The 15421-nt window shown below is 37.6% G+C and overlaps 1 protein-coding gene across 1 annotated transcript in view; it reads left to right on the top strand.

The window, feature by feature from the left end:
- MEOX2 (mesenchyme homeobox 2) overlaps nt 1-15421 on the top strand; it is an 88341-nt gene that overhangs the window by 13988 nt on the left and 58932 nt on the right. The window contains exon 3 of the mRNA XM_074379556.1: nt 201-2375. Coding sequence (XP_074235657.1) covers nt 1862-2375 — 514 coding nt within the window. The 5' untranslated portion in view covers nt 201-1861. The remainder of the gene's footprint in view (nt 1-200; nt 2376-15421) is intronic.

The raw sequence follows: 15421 nt of genomic DNA, 5'->3' as shown, positions 1-15421 counted from the left end.
CAACCCCCACTCCACCCCACCTCTAAGCAATAGAAAACAATTCGATCTTTCACATGAATGTTCTTACGAAGCCACTATTCTGCAGCGTGACTTAAAAAAGAAGATAGGCTTAAACAGGGGGGCTGGAAGAGGAGGGGAAAGGTTCTGCTTTGGGGACACCTCTCAAAGATTAATCAATACTTTTTCCTAATTCAAACCAGATGTCTAGCCCAGTTTGCTGTACCCATTAATCCCATTAGCAACTTCAAAGACCTGGTCATCATCCTCTGGACACCTGAGACAATGAAAATAACAGGGCGACACTGCTGATGGTGCATTCGGGGGCCCGGGCGGAATAGGTGACTACAGATATTCTCCTGATGCAACACGTCCCAGATGGGACATGACTGTTCCTCCTGCTCATTACAGCACCATTCACTTGTGCATAAACGACTGTGCCCCAGCGGATCTTGTCGCCCACCAAGCAAGTGGCAGTATCGAAGCCCTGCCCTCGCTCTCGCATGCTTACTGGAGGCAAGTTATCGAGTGTATTTTCAGGGATGCAAAGATGTAACCAAGTGCCCAAGCTTAGTGAATTCTTAGAGCTATCGAAATTTAAGATTTCTCAGTAAATGGAGCCGTGGTGGTTAGAGAGACGATTAGTGGATTTATTTTTGAGCAGAAGAGAGTGGATTTCTGGAGGGAACTGAAGAGACCTGGGCTAGCTCCTGAGGGGAAAGGCTAGAAATGTGCGTGCAATCTACACATCTCATGTGACCGGGACAAAATCGCTTGGAAATAATTATTGACCCAGGAAAATTTCTTCTTGGTGGACAAGCGGCTAGGAAATTGAGCGAGACCAGGAAAAAGGGGGGAGGGAGACTCCACTGGGCATCGCACGTGAGGATGCCAGGGAGCAGGCATCTGCAACCCTCTCACGCTTTCCTCCCACTCACTCCACCAGGTCTTCCTTCTTTGCGCACTGAGAACCACACTTTCCAGGCCATGGTGCACATCCCCGAAACCTCAGACCTGGCGTCCCAGCCCATTAACCACCCACCCACAGAAACTAGCTGCGAAAACCTAGGCGCGCTGCGGCGCCCAGGGCACGGGAAGACGCGAAGTTTCAAAAACTTCGAGAGTGCGCCAAACTAGCTCTGATCTTTTCCTTTAACCCTATCACTTCTTTCGTGTTCCTCAAAGGCTAGGCGTATCCCTAGCTTTTCTGCAGGTGACAGTTCCCAAATGACATTGAAAAGTTACGTTTTCCCAAGAGAAAAGTTAGTAGGTAGGAAACAGGGTGCTCGGTTGGCGCTGGTGCGCGCTTCGCCCTGGCCTCCAGAGTCTGGAGGGCAGAGCCGCTGCCCTCCCGGGCGGGATTTAGACGCTGGCGCGCCGCTTGTAGTCCTAGTAGCTGGCAGGGCCAGGAGGGCGTGGACGCTCTGCGTCTGTCCAGCCGGCGATAGGAAGTGGAACTGGGAGCGCGTGGCGCAGACTGAGCGGGAGTTTTGGAGGGAGTTTGCATGTGGTCAACTCTGGGCTCCTAAGCCAGCCCCCAGCTCACGTTACAGTCTATTTATAACCTCTCAGAGCCATTTCCCCCTGAAGGCAGTTCACTGGGACCACCTTCTTTTGGCTTTAACCTCTCCCACTCTTGACATCTGAGTAGCTCAGGGAAGCTCTTCCAGGTCCGACTGTTCATATGTAAAGGAGACTGGCCGCTAGGGCTCAGGACCGGGATTATCCGAGCTCCGCAGAAGTGCACGGCTATTGCTTTGAGAGGGGGAAAAACATCACACAGTTTCCAGTGAAAAGTGACAGAGGGTGGTGGCCTTTGGAACCGTCGTGAAGTCTTCTGCCTAGAACCCGAAACTTGCATGCTATGGAACACCCGCTCTTTGGCTGCCTGCGCAGCCCTCACGCCACCGCGCAAGGCTTGCACCCGTTCTCGCAATCTTCTCTCGCCCTCCATGGAAGATCTGACCATATGTCTTACCCCGAGCTCTCTACTTCTTCCTCATCTTGCATAATCGCGGGATACCCCAACGAAGAGGGCATGTTTGCCAGCCAGCATCACAGGGGGCACCACCACCACCACCATCACCACCATCACCACCATCAGCAGCAGCAGCACCAGGCTCTGCAAACCAACTGGCACCTCCCGCAGATGTCCTCCCCACCGAGTGCGGCTCGGCACAGCCTCTGCCTCCAGCCCGACTCCGGAGGACCCCCAGAGTTGGGAAGCAGCCCGCCTGTCCTGTGTTCCAACTCTTCCAGCTTGGGCTCCAGCACCCCGACCGGGGCTTCGTGCGCGCCGGGGGACTACGGTCGCCAGGCACTGTCACCTGCGGAGGTGGAGAAGCGAAGCGGTGGCAAGAGGAAAAGCGACAGCTCAGGTAAGAGAGCGCCAGGCACCCTCGAGAGTGCGCGCCGGCCTCGAAAGGGGGCGGGGAGATGCCAGGGAAGAGTCTGGCACTGGAGGGTGGCGGCGGGGAAGATGGGAATGTGTTAAATTCGGCGGTGAAGCTTTGGTCCTATTATTTGGGGACACGTGTTTATCCGAGAGCATCACAGCTAGCAGCCCTAAGCTCTCCAAGGTCCTAAACTAGTTTACCAGAAGGTTGATAAAAAAGGACAAGTGGCTGTGAAATCGATTGCGAAGCGTGACCTTCCATCCCAGCGATGGGGAGGGAGGGGCGTGTGCCCAGGGATGCCGCGTCCGTTGGGCAGGCGTGCGTGCGGGTGCCGCTTCTTGACTTTTCTCTTGCAAGTTCCCGACTCTGAGTGGCTCGATTTTTCCCATCGTTAACTGGATTTCCAAATTATTGCACAATATTTGGCACTTGCAATGGAACTTGGCAGAGCGCATGAGAAAAAAAAAGTTTTAGTTTAAAAAAAAAATTCTGAAAAAAAAAAATTCTGGTTTGAGAGTTCTTTAAATAGCACCCTATTTCAAATGGTAAAAATTTCCCCTTCTTGGGGAAGAAGACATTATCTAGGAATTCAGATTTTAAGGAATGTGTCAGAGAATTGTAAATAAATACATGCTCACGCTAGAAGAAAGACAAACCTTAATATAGTACACGTTTGTGTGGTGTAAGTTAATCACAGAATCTAAATTTCAAGAGTGGAAAATAAATCCTTCTACCAAGTGGGTTTTAGCGGCGGCAAATACTGGGAAGCGACCAGCAACTCGGGTAGTGTTAGTTAGCTACGTGCCTGAAGGTGGTATAAAAGGGTGCGCGCAGGAGGCGCTGATTTCAGTGGGGATAATGTGAGCAGCCACGCAAAAGGGGAACCTTCCTGACCTCTGGTGCTTGAAGGGACAACTTACCGAGTAAATTGTAGCAATCCAGAGAAACTCAAAGTTTTCCAGACAACTTTTCAAAGCTCTTACGTACTTTCTATTATCATACAATTGTTAAAAGATACTTTAAAATTGAGAGACTTGTGAGTTTTCTTTCGTGGCTATGGTGCAGCCTGGCTTCCATCTTTTTGGAAGATGTCATTTGTTTAATATAAAATCTGTATATTTTTCTTCCTCTGCGGAACTGGGTTAATAATAGTCCTAGAAGATAATCCCATATATTGGTTTGAAGGATTGGAATGTTTATCCTTTATAAAGCTTTAGGTGAGATGTCACATAAATTGAAATGATTGACCACATGTTTAATATTCCTCTCCCCTTCGCAGCAGTATCAGTCGTTCTTCAGCGTTAGTATGGGATAGATTGTTCCGTCAGAGTCTCAAAAACTAACTTTTATTTTCCAAGGTCAGGGGGTGAACTTTTAATGTTCCATCACAAATTAGTTTTTATAAGAAAGTTAGCAGTGGTGTCACTGATATTTACTGTATTTTCCTAACTATAAGTGAAACTCCCTTCAGATAGTGAAAGGTTAATCGTTGTCAGAAGGTTTCAATTTTTATTAGAAAAACCGTCGACTTTAGAATGCAGTGACAATTTTATAAACTGAACATTCGATATCAGTGTAACTTTTGAAAGAGATCGCAGTTCAGGATGATGAGAGTACTCTCTCTTGCAATTCCCATAAGCGCTTACTGTTCATTTTATTTTTCTGCAATGAGAAACCTACCTGATAGCCTTATGCTTCCGGAACTGAGCCACTGCCCCTAAGTTTTTTAGGGCAAACTGAGTTTTCATACAAGCACATGTTATTTTGTTTGGGGGAAACCAAGAAAGTGGAGTTCAATAACTGATTCCCTTAATTTATTCTAATAAAACATATATTTTTAATGCAATAATTTAACAACACTTATTTATCTCTTCCCCCAACTGTGTGGGAAATAGCGATTTAATAAAATTAAGTTCATTTCTATATGTTGAAGCTGATAATGAGGGTAATGGAAAAACCAAACAAATATAAGTGTTTGTGTCAGCTGAATAAATTATAAATAAATTAAAACCTGAGCAGAAAGTACAATTAGTCATCACCAAGGATAAAAATGCTGGGTACTTAGAATGAGGTTTTCTTTCCTTTGGTATTGTGAAGATATATTGACTAAAGGGAAATATCACAATAGTTTCTGTTTAAAGCTATGTTTACTTATTGAAAATAAAATTTTATTTGCTAATTTCAGCTTGAGGTAATTAATATGTCAGATATTCAAATAGATTTAAATTAAATATATATTTCTCTTTAATGATTGCATTAGGTTTTCTGTAAGTAAAGTTGAAAATGATTATGATCCTGGTTTACTATTAATACATATATCTCTCATTGCTTATAGCATATTTTAGTATTTCTGTATTTCTAAAAAATAAAATTGAAGTGAATTCTGAATTGAAATTTAAAATTGTGTTAGATAAAAATCTCAATCTATATAGTGAGACCATTTGCATGTTGTTAGGTAGTTTATAATTACTTTGTATTAATAGTTGAGAGAAAATTTAGTACATAAATCCAGGGTAAAGTCAGGACCAAAATTCTGTATCCCTGCATCTAATAGCTAGACTGTATGTGTCTGTGCCAATTACCGTGTTAAATTCTAAGAGAATTTTAAGCACCAGAAAATATTGAAAGGCAGCTTTAATGCTTATAAACCTTACAATTTTATTCATAGTAATGATTTAAGACTGTAATATGTAAGCTTCTCTAGTATATATTTTTATGCATTTTCCCTCTACAAATGTACATGGACACACACATATACAAACTCTAGAAGCTTCACGTTTTGGAAGGAAATTTTTATGGACTTTAGGCTTCCTTTACAGTTTATTGACAATTGAAAATAACCAAATTTAATAGAAAAGCACGGCGTTATATTTTATATGTGTTAAACATTTTTGTAACTTTGAACCTGCTACGCTTTCCATCATTATTAGCAAAGCCAACATCTGCCACGTCTTCAAAGGGACTCTTAAAAATCAAAACTTTACAACTGTGCTGAAAAAAAAATCACTACAAAGCAGGTGATTCTGAAAAATGTCTATAAATAGTGTGAATTACTTGGCTTCAATTACATTTGATTGCTCTTCGAGCAACATATTAGTAGGCATAAATTGCCCACTTTTAGTTAAAATAACTAAAGTTGATTCATTAATCTAAACTTCGCTTTTGTGCATGCATTATACACTGTACATATCTAGATATTTTCTATTCAAATTAATTTATGAATACATATTTTATAAAAAATAAAAAGTATATCAAAAAAGAAATAAGCGATTTGGGGAGGTAGACTTTACTAGGTTTTGAATCATATTAGATTCTTGTAAAATGACAAATAGTTTATTTATAGCTACTATATCATAAAGCCTTTGCTGACAAATTATATCTGTCTATATGCTTGGCTATGCAGAATGACAAGCAAATATTACATTTAATAAGCTCAGAGTAGTTAAACTCAGAGTAATATCTTACTCAACTTCATTCAAAATTATATTATAATGTTTCCAAGATATTTCAATCATTGTGTTTTCTGAAAGGAATAAAGTAATGTTATTATTCATTTCTGTGTTACTGGATTGTGGTTTTTCAGCATTTGCTTTAGAGTTTAAAAAAAGCATACTGGGCCTTGATGATTATGGGGAAGTATTGAACAAATCAAATGGAGTAAGGAAACACCACTTTCATTCTTTCTCTTGGAGTGGTAGATGAATTTTAGGTGTGAACATTTAAAAATGGTAATCTTTTTGTCCATTTAAAAATGGACATTAAAAATTTTAAGTATCATCACTACCTACATGAGTGTTCTAAAATGATTACACTCAAGTTAAAAGCAACAATTCCTTAGGAATTAACATGTTTCATTGTTGAATGTTAGCAATGAATGGAAGGAAGAATGCAAATAAAAGTAGGAATAGTTTCCACTTCTGTGTAAATTTCTTTATTTATTGTTTATTTTAAAAGGAAAAGCATACATGCAAGGCATGATATTGCACAAACTTTCACTGGGCTTGGAATTCCAGCACTTAATATTTAAACTTTTAATATTTGTTTATGGTAATTATCAATGGAAACCATTACATTGACCTCTTATAACCTGATTTTTACTAATAAACTGAAAAAGCAGTACTTCAATTATTAACCCATTTTCCCTCTGTGTTTGAAAACATAGATCATTGATTATGTTACAAAACCCTGGAATTTATAAGTTGTAATATTTATAATAAGATCTAAACATTCTAATAACCTAATTTTAAGCAAAAATGAAATAGCAGAAAGTATCAATCCTTTCTCTTAGATTTTGGAATATTTGGGAGATGAATTCTGTATGTAATGGAATAATTACATTTATTTTTGCACTTAAGAAATGTAAATCTATAGATGAATCAATAGCTGAATTATGTAAAACGTTACCATCTATAAGCCCACTGCTTAGCCTGATAATGCTGCCTTGCTTGTGAAATTTTATTCATTTATTATTTTTATAATGGCAGCTTAACACAAGAAATCAAACGTGAAGACTTTCTAAATTTTCATTTCAAATGAGAAAAACCAACATAATACAACAGTATATTTTAGTGTTGGACTATAGTTACTTCAGTAATTTATTTCTAAATTTTCAGAGCATATCTCTTTTTCAAGCACTGCTATGAGGGTTGCAAATGTCTATGAGTGATAAATACTAAGGATGATGCAGAAATATTAGAAAATTAATTACAAGTAGATTACTTAAATACCATTTGTTGAATTAATAGTTGTGGATGATTTATCTCTCCCAAATTTTCTTTATTTTTGTCACTTTTAAAAAATAAATAAAACATTTTGTCTGGGAAGATATATAAGCACATGAAGTGAGACAGTAGTACTCCCTTTGAGTGTAATTATAAACATTTTCTCCCTTGATTTTACCCGTAAAATGAGAAGGCTTAATTCTTAACTGGTCAGTTATGCTGTATTTCTTGGCTTATAGTGTTGGTGAATGATTTCAATGGTTAAAATCAAAAGCAAAAAAATAAAAAATAAAATAAAGCACAAACTAAGGCCAAAGTCCGCAGATTAAAAATTGAACTAGATGCGATATATTTCCTATTTAGCATATTTAAGAAACAAGACACATTTATAATCACGATTTGTTTCTACATATTATGTGCTTTAGATGTTAATATGGTTTACTGACATACGTTTTTTGTAAAGATTGTAAATATAATGAAGCACTAACATTTTGCCTACTTTCCTTATGGTGCTCTTATGATGATTTCTTTTATTAGCATGTTGAACTGAACCCCCAAATAGAGAAGGAATAATAGTATAAAATAAAGTTTGTTGCAAAACTCTCTGAAATACTCCTAAATCATAGTCATCGGTGAGATTCAAAATCCCATTGGAGAAAACCTTGCAGAGTATTTCATTTGTTTTAATGTAGTAAACATACAATGGTCAAGGTCATATAGGACTCAGCCTTCAATTTGTGTTAGAGGCAGAATTAATCTAAATCTGATGCCCTTTTATCTAACAGTTCTTCCTATTTTTTTTACATTATTAAAATATTGGATTTTTTTCCTCTAAGAATGTGTACTAGATAGTATTTTATGATACAAAATAATCAGTATTATATCTATTGATCCATTTGTGTACATCTCAGAAGTTGTTTTCATGTTTCAGCATAAGTAGTTTCATTCAAAACCTTTTGACGTTATTTATTACTATATTACCAGTAAGTTACATGGTAAGTGTATGATTCAATGGGTTATTAATTTTCATGTGTGATGTGTGGGTCATTAATATTCCTCTATATTTGAGATTTTTGATATATAATAAAGTATCTCATTATTCCCGAAGCTTTCATTATAATGTTATATTGTCTACAAGCAACATAATATTTCTAAATTTATACATGTTATTTGCTGTAAATTGGGTACTATATTTTTTAATATTGGTTTCCATAGTGTTATGAAAATAATTTACATGTTTTTGGTTTCTTACATCGGCATATACACAAGAATGATCAGGTAGAATCTGTATTATATCTATACATTTTTGGAAAGGGCTTGTATGAAGGAGAGAAAAAGCCCTTCAAAAATAATTGTTTTATCAATAGAATTAAAAATTAATAAACTAGATCTTAACTTGTATGATAATATTGCTATCTTATTTTTAAACTTTGGCATTTACTTAAACGTTTAATAATTCTAAAATATTTGTGTACCTTGATGACAATTCCTATGTCCTTAAAATGTGTACCTGCTAGGTAATAATTTACAGTGGTAAAATCTTTAGGGTATTGATTATAGCTTTAAATTCAAAAGCTGTTATTCTTCAAAATTTCATAGAATCAATTCAATTTGAATGTTTCAAATGTATTTTTAAGTATTCTGCTGTTTGTGCTTATAAGCTTTCTTTCTAAGATGTTATAGGTATGTTTCTTAAAGCTTGTATAGGCTTCATTGATCAAAATTATGATTATAAGCTGCTTATTTTTCATAGTTTTTCATTTTTGTTGTAGTCTAGTAGAGAGGATAATGGCAATGGAAGGATAAAAGGGAGGGTGCTGAATTAACTGGGACATGGAAGCTATACTTAAAGCACACCTTAAAAGAAAAAAATTATATATGTATATATGTAGATATATACATACACATACGCATATATAATGCATATATTACTAGAACTCCAAATTTAATTTCCTGATAATAGTAAATCTGAATTAGATAAGCCTTATTAAATGCCATATGATTATAAATGTTCCACTTATAAAATTAAATATTAAGCTTGAAGCATATATGGTGTCTGAAGAGTCCAGCAGGCTTAAGCTGGCAATCAATGATAGTCATAAAAGTCAAACATGCCAAGTCCCCTGCAGTTTTTATTTTCTTTTGTTTCCTTTCTTTCTTTAGCTTATTATTCTCCACATACTTCAAGAGATTCCCATAATGCTTTAAGAAAAAAATAAGTTCACAGTTATCTTACGTGACTGTGGGCAAGAAAATGACTAAGGTGAAGTCATCTGTCAGGCTCTGCAAAACTTATAGAAGGGTCCAGCTTCGGTTGGCAGATGTCAGTAGAGTTTTAAAGGCCTAGAATTTTACTCTTTGAAAATACAGCCTTCAATTTTTGCCAAAAATGACACCCAAATGAAAACTTATTTTTGCAAAGTGATAGTTATTTGCAAATGCAGTGGTGAAATATATCTGGAGCCTGTTGAGGTAGCTTGTCCATTGACTGGACTGCACAGTAAACATTTGGATGATGATTCTTAGCTACCCAAAAAACTAGCAAACTAAACTGACATGTATTCTTATTAATAGAAAAAAATTAAATGGACATGACGCTTATCAAATTAACCATGCATGCAAAGCAAATTTCACAAATCATTGATTTACATTGGTAGGTAACACATGCAGTTTAGGAAAATAAATGTGTCATCAAAAACGTAATGTGGACTAGCTTTGATTTTGTGGGACAACAGGAATTTAGCAAATAACTTTCACATTTAAAGAACCATCTAAATAGGGCTTTAGCATTCACTGTGTAGTTTGGAATCAAGTGATGTGTTTTATTTAATATTTTTCAAAAGTAAAATGAAGTCTTAGTATGTTTACTACCTTTAACAATTAAAATTTTCTCACCTGTAGGCTCTGTTTACATGAGAATTTCTTTTTCTTATTTGAAGTATAAATGGTCTAGATTCATTAAATTAGACAGAATAGATGTAAATGATTGAGACAGATTGAAATGACAGGAAAGTCAGAGTTTAGGTATTTCTAGTTAGAGGCTTGCTGCCATCCATATTTCTAGGATTAACATCTTGTGAATGTCCACACTCAAAATTCAGAGAATTATAAATATTTTTTCCTCCAGAACTATTCTTTGTTCCTGGAAGTAGAGCTTTATAATTTGTTTTTCTGGGATACCCAGCTGTTTAGGAAAATATAAAGAAGTGGCAACACTTTTGCATATTTAGCCATTAGTTGATAAATTATAAATGATTTATCCTATTTCTTAGTTATATTAGACAAGGAAATAGATGTCACACTCAAAGGTATAATTGAATAGAGTCTGATGATGGCAATTTGATGATGGGTAGAATGTAGGGAAACCACAGAAAATGATGAATCACCCAGGGTCTGTCCACAGTTGGAAAATATTAGCTCCCCTAACCTGAGGGGGCAAACACAGGGAGCTCTTCCCGGAATCCAATGAGAGTAACAGGACAGAAACCTGGAAAAGCTGGGACCTCAGATGGAGGACTGCAGCTCATGTCAAATATCATCCAGTAACCTGTCTTCATGTCCTCCAATCTCTTTTTATTACTTCCATTGACCAAACAGTATCCGAAACCAGAACCCCAGGGGGCTAGGTGGATGATATCCTAAGAGTCACCTAAAGAAGAAATGAGACGAGTCAACGCACCCGTTGATTCTCTCTCAGAGAGAGAACACAATGGTTAGGGCTAAACCCCCACTCTGTCTCTTACTAGTGTCACTCCTTGGCCACAAATTTAACTCTTCTGTACCATCATTTCCAAAAATAAAATTGAGTTAATATACACAAAGCAATTAGAAAATGTCTGGCTTGGTTAATGTTAGTTATAATTTTTATCATCCACCAGTGAAGGTGCAATTATGTCATACCTACGCACCATCTGAAAACAATTTGTTTTATGCCACCTGTTTGCATTTTATTACAAATACTGCTATAGGAAATGTAGCTTGCCTAAATGATTACTAAAGATTTAAAATAATCATTGTCCTTAGAATTGTAAATGGCATGAAAGTTCCCTGAAATATATGGTGAATTCTAGCCAAGTTATGTAAGAGGCTCAAGTTGCCTTTCCCACCCTTATCCTCAGACTCTTTGCTTAGGGCTCTCCTAACTGCCTCTTCTCTTTGTCTCCTGCTACTTCACTATTGAAAAGACGTTTTCAGGAAGAGTGCCTATTGAACAAAATAAAGAATAAAATTAGGAGTTTTTCTTTTTCAAGACCGAGTCTGTTGCTCAGTCTGTTGCCCAGGCTGGAGTGCAGTTGTGCATTCTCGGCTTACTGCAACATCCGCCATCTGGGTTCAAGCGATTCTCCTGTCTCAGCCTCCCAAGTAGCTGGGACTACAGGCACACGCCACCACGCCCAGCTAATTTTTGTATTTTTAGTAGAGACACGGTTTCACCATGTTGGCCAGGCTGGTCTCAAGCTCCTGATCTCATGCAATCCCCCCGCCTCGGGCTTCCAAAGTGCTGGGATTACAGGCGTGAGCCACCGTGCCCAGCCAGGACTTATTTTTTAAAAACAGTGTACGGGGAGCGGGGCACTTAGTCAAGAGGAAACACAGCTTAAATGAAAGGAATTCAAATATGACAATGAAATTTTGGGTCTCTGTTTTAGCTGTTAACTAGGAGGGTGGAAATGACATTTTCCTTCTATGTTAGAAACTTTATTGCAGAGAGAATTTTCTTATTGTAGCTCTGTTATTTTTAGCGGTTCCAGTTGGAGACCCTTAAGAATGGCAGATGTGCAAATATTACTAAAATATGAAAACATATGTCCCACACAAAATGTATAAAAATTATTATATTTTGGTGATACTTCTTTTTACAAAGCAAACATTTAAATCATTTGTTTGTTCACATTTGCATATTTATACGTTATTGAGAAACACCACTTAGATTGAGATAACAGGGAACAGCAAAATTCCCTGGAATTGCAAGTCCTGGATGTCTGACTGCGTTGACTCTATTTAGTTTAGTTACCTCTCCTACACCCACAATGTAGTGTGCAGAATTCCGAAATGTACGTCAGAGAAATTTTAAATGATTATATATCCTAGACTTCTACAGTGCCTTTGAATAAATAATAGAATCAAACATTATATTAAAGTCCCAAATGTAGAGTTAACTCTTTACGCATTCTCAGATCCACAGCAATTTAATCCCTAAAATGAGAGAAGTGTAAAGGAGTAGAGACTGCTTCTCTTCTAGATAATAGAAAAACTGGGAGGGAGTAGGGAGAAGGGTACAGGAAGAAGAACAAAATATTAAATGTTTGCTAATACACAGCAGGGACAACAAGGATCTAACGGTATCAACTGGTTGACTCCTTGATTTTAGAGGAGGCTTGATTTGCCAAAGTTTTCTTAATGAATTGTAATCTGTATTATTTAAACAGATTAAACAGATTATTAGAATCAAAATAATCAAGACACTAGAAGAGACTCAAGGCACTACCCAGTTCAATGAATGTATTACCTAGATGAGGGACTGTGCCCAGAGAAGTTAAGTAATGTCTGTCCATTTAGCCAAGTAGTGGCAGCTGAACTTCCATATCCTGACTTCAGCCTAGTGCCCTTAAAAGGAAAATCTCATAAAATATTTTGAAGCCTTAAGTTTTTAGTCTTCCCAATAAAAATAAATTTCAGCATCATTTAAAATGTTGGCTACTGCTTTTGAGTGAACAAAATGGAATTTGACAAAGTGCTTTGCTTGGGTGTGAATTACTTCTCCCAGAATCTGATTTCATGATTACCTCAGTCATTTTTCAGGCTTGTTTTATGAATGTAAACAGCGATCAACTTTCTTAGCTTTTAGTTTTTAATTTTTTACTGATACAGCTTTTGTGGTCAATTACCAAAGTTCCTGGACATATTTGGCACCTCAATATACCATTGCATTTTAAAGTTTAATATCTGGCAACGTGCAGATGGGCTTGCTTGAGGTCCCCAGCGGGCACTACCACCCTCACCCAGTCCTCACAAGCTTTAACTGAGACTTCAACCAGCTCAGACTGGCAGTCCACCGACGCCACACCTACCCTCACTAACTCGTCCTGAGAGCCCCACCAACCACCCTTCCACTTCCATCTGGGAGCCCCAAGAGGGGCTGGGAAGGGGGGCCATAGCCCATTAAGCTCCTGCTCTGGCTGGGCCCCTAGACTAGAGGGCAGAGGTAAATGAGTCCCTGTCCCCACCTCCAGTCCCTCCCTCACCAGCCTCACTCCTGTGGTGGGCTTTTTAAGAGGATTTTAACTGGTTGTGGGGAGGGAAAAAAGGACAGGGTGTTGGGGGGATGAGGACCTCCTATCCCCTTGGCCCCCTCCCCTCCCCCAGGTCTCCATCTCCTCCAAACCCCCTCCCCTCCTGTTTCCCCTGTAAATAGAACCAGCCCAGCCCCTGTCTCCTCTTTCCTTCCCTGGCCCCCGGGTGTAAATAGATTGTTGTAATTTTTTTCCTTAAAGAAAACGTCGATTCGCACCATCCAACCTGGCCCTGCCCCCTCCTACAGCTCTAACTCCCCTCCTGTTCTCTGCCCCCAAGGTCTTCTCCCTCCTCACCCCACCCTGGAGGGCCAGGGGAGTGGAGAGAGCTCCTGATGTCTTAGTTTCCACAGTAAGGTTTGCCTGTGTACCGACCTCCATTCAATAAATTATTGGCATGAAAAAAAAATAGTAGGTATTTATGTAAACAGAATTAGATTTTAGGTAGCTATTTGTAAATTGAAGAATCTGTTTTCTGTTAAAAAATTTAATGTTTAATCCAAGTAAATTTTGTTAAGTTGAGCATTATCTATATTGTATTTGCCTTTTTTGTGTTCAGATAAAGTAATAAAAAACATTGCTACAAGTAGACACCAGGTAACCTTCCCTTATCTCAAGTCCTTAACTTTCTCCTCATTTTTAGAAAACCAATGATTTTTGAAAATTGAATCGTCTTTTTGCACAGCATATTTTGCTGAAAAATGTTAGTGATTAGTCATTTTTCTTATGCTAACCAGACATGCTTTCCTTGTTTCTCCTCCTCTCCTGTTCACACCCATCCTCCCCACAATCCGTGCTGTTTTACTTACTAATTTCCCCAGAAAAGAATTTATACTATATTTTCATGGATTTCTGTCTACAATCTCTCATCCTAATTATTAGTCTTTATTCACCAGTTAGGGCCGTTTTTGTTGATGCTGGTTTTGCTTTTGTTTTGACCAATCTTTTATTTTTAATACAGACTTGTTTATGCGTATTCTTCATCTAAAAAAATCTTTATTTTGAGATAATTGTAAATTCACCTTCAGTTGTAAGAAGTAATACAGCAGGAGCCCTTATTCAGATTGTGCTGGTTTTATATGCACTTCTATGTGTATATTTAGTTCTATGCTACCTGTCAGATTTATTTTTTATTTTTATCCCAGAGCCTATGATGTATTTTTCCAATCAATAAGAATCATTTTCATTACAATGTGGATGGTTACACCTTTGAAGATCAATACCACCCTACACTAATCGTTACATTTCCCTTGTCATGTAGTAGCTATAAAGTGCAGAACACACTTACATTTTCCCTTATGGTTATCTTTGTTTTCCATAGTTCACGTATCTCTGTTTTTTTATTTGGATCAGAAATACACACTCCCTGAGGAAAAATTAGTGTTTTCTTTTTCTTTTAGTGTGTTTTCCAGCATAGGCTTAGGTGCACAGTTCTTGGTAAATCCTGTTTCTGGCATAGGAACTGTTTCCCTCATAATGAATGAATTCTCTTTGTTAGGAGTGTTTTTGAAGGTCTTGGTTCCAGGCTTTTAGTACTAGGGCAAATTTCCAAGATGCTTGGGCAATCCATAGGAGAGCTGAATGACTATCCAGGTTAAGTTTAATTATCTATGTTTGTGTCTAACTGATATTTATGGATACTTTCTAAAGGGAAATACCTTTGATTATATGTGATATATTTACGGTGATTAGATTAATCTGGACAAAAATAAATATGCATTTTTAAAAGTTTACCACAAACCAGTGAAAGTATATTTTAAAAGGTAGGATGTCCATATTTTTAAAAATGTGGTAACTGTCAAGCCCAATTTTCTAACAAATGAGAATGCCTCCTTACATTATTCTTAGGTAAGACATAAGATTCTGTATACATTCTGTGCAGTTATGCTAGAGTTTGTTGAGGTTTTGAGCATTACATACAGTCAAGAAACATAGTATTTAATATGCCAGTCTAACGGAGCTAAAACATTAAATAAAACATGGAATTACTGGACGATTGAAAAACATTAGGAAT

The sequence above is a fragment of the Saimiri boliviensis genome, chromosome 10, assembly GCF_048565385.1.
Source record: "Saimiri boliviensis isolate mSaiBol1 chromosome 10, mSaiBol1.pri, whole genome shotgun sequence".
NCBI lineage: Eukaryota > Metazoa > Chordata > Mammalia > Primates > Cebidae > Saimiri > Saimiri boliviensis.
The sequence above is the reverse complement of the archived record's forward strand: the minus strand, read 5'-3'. Positions and strand labels throughout refer to the sequence as shown.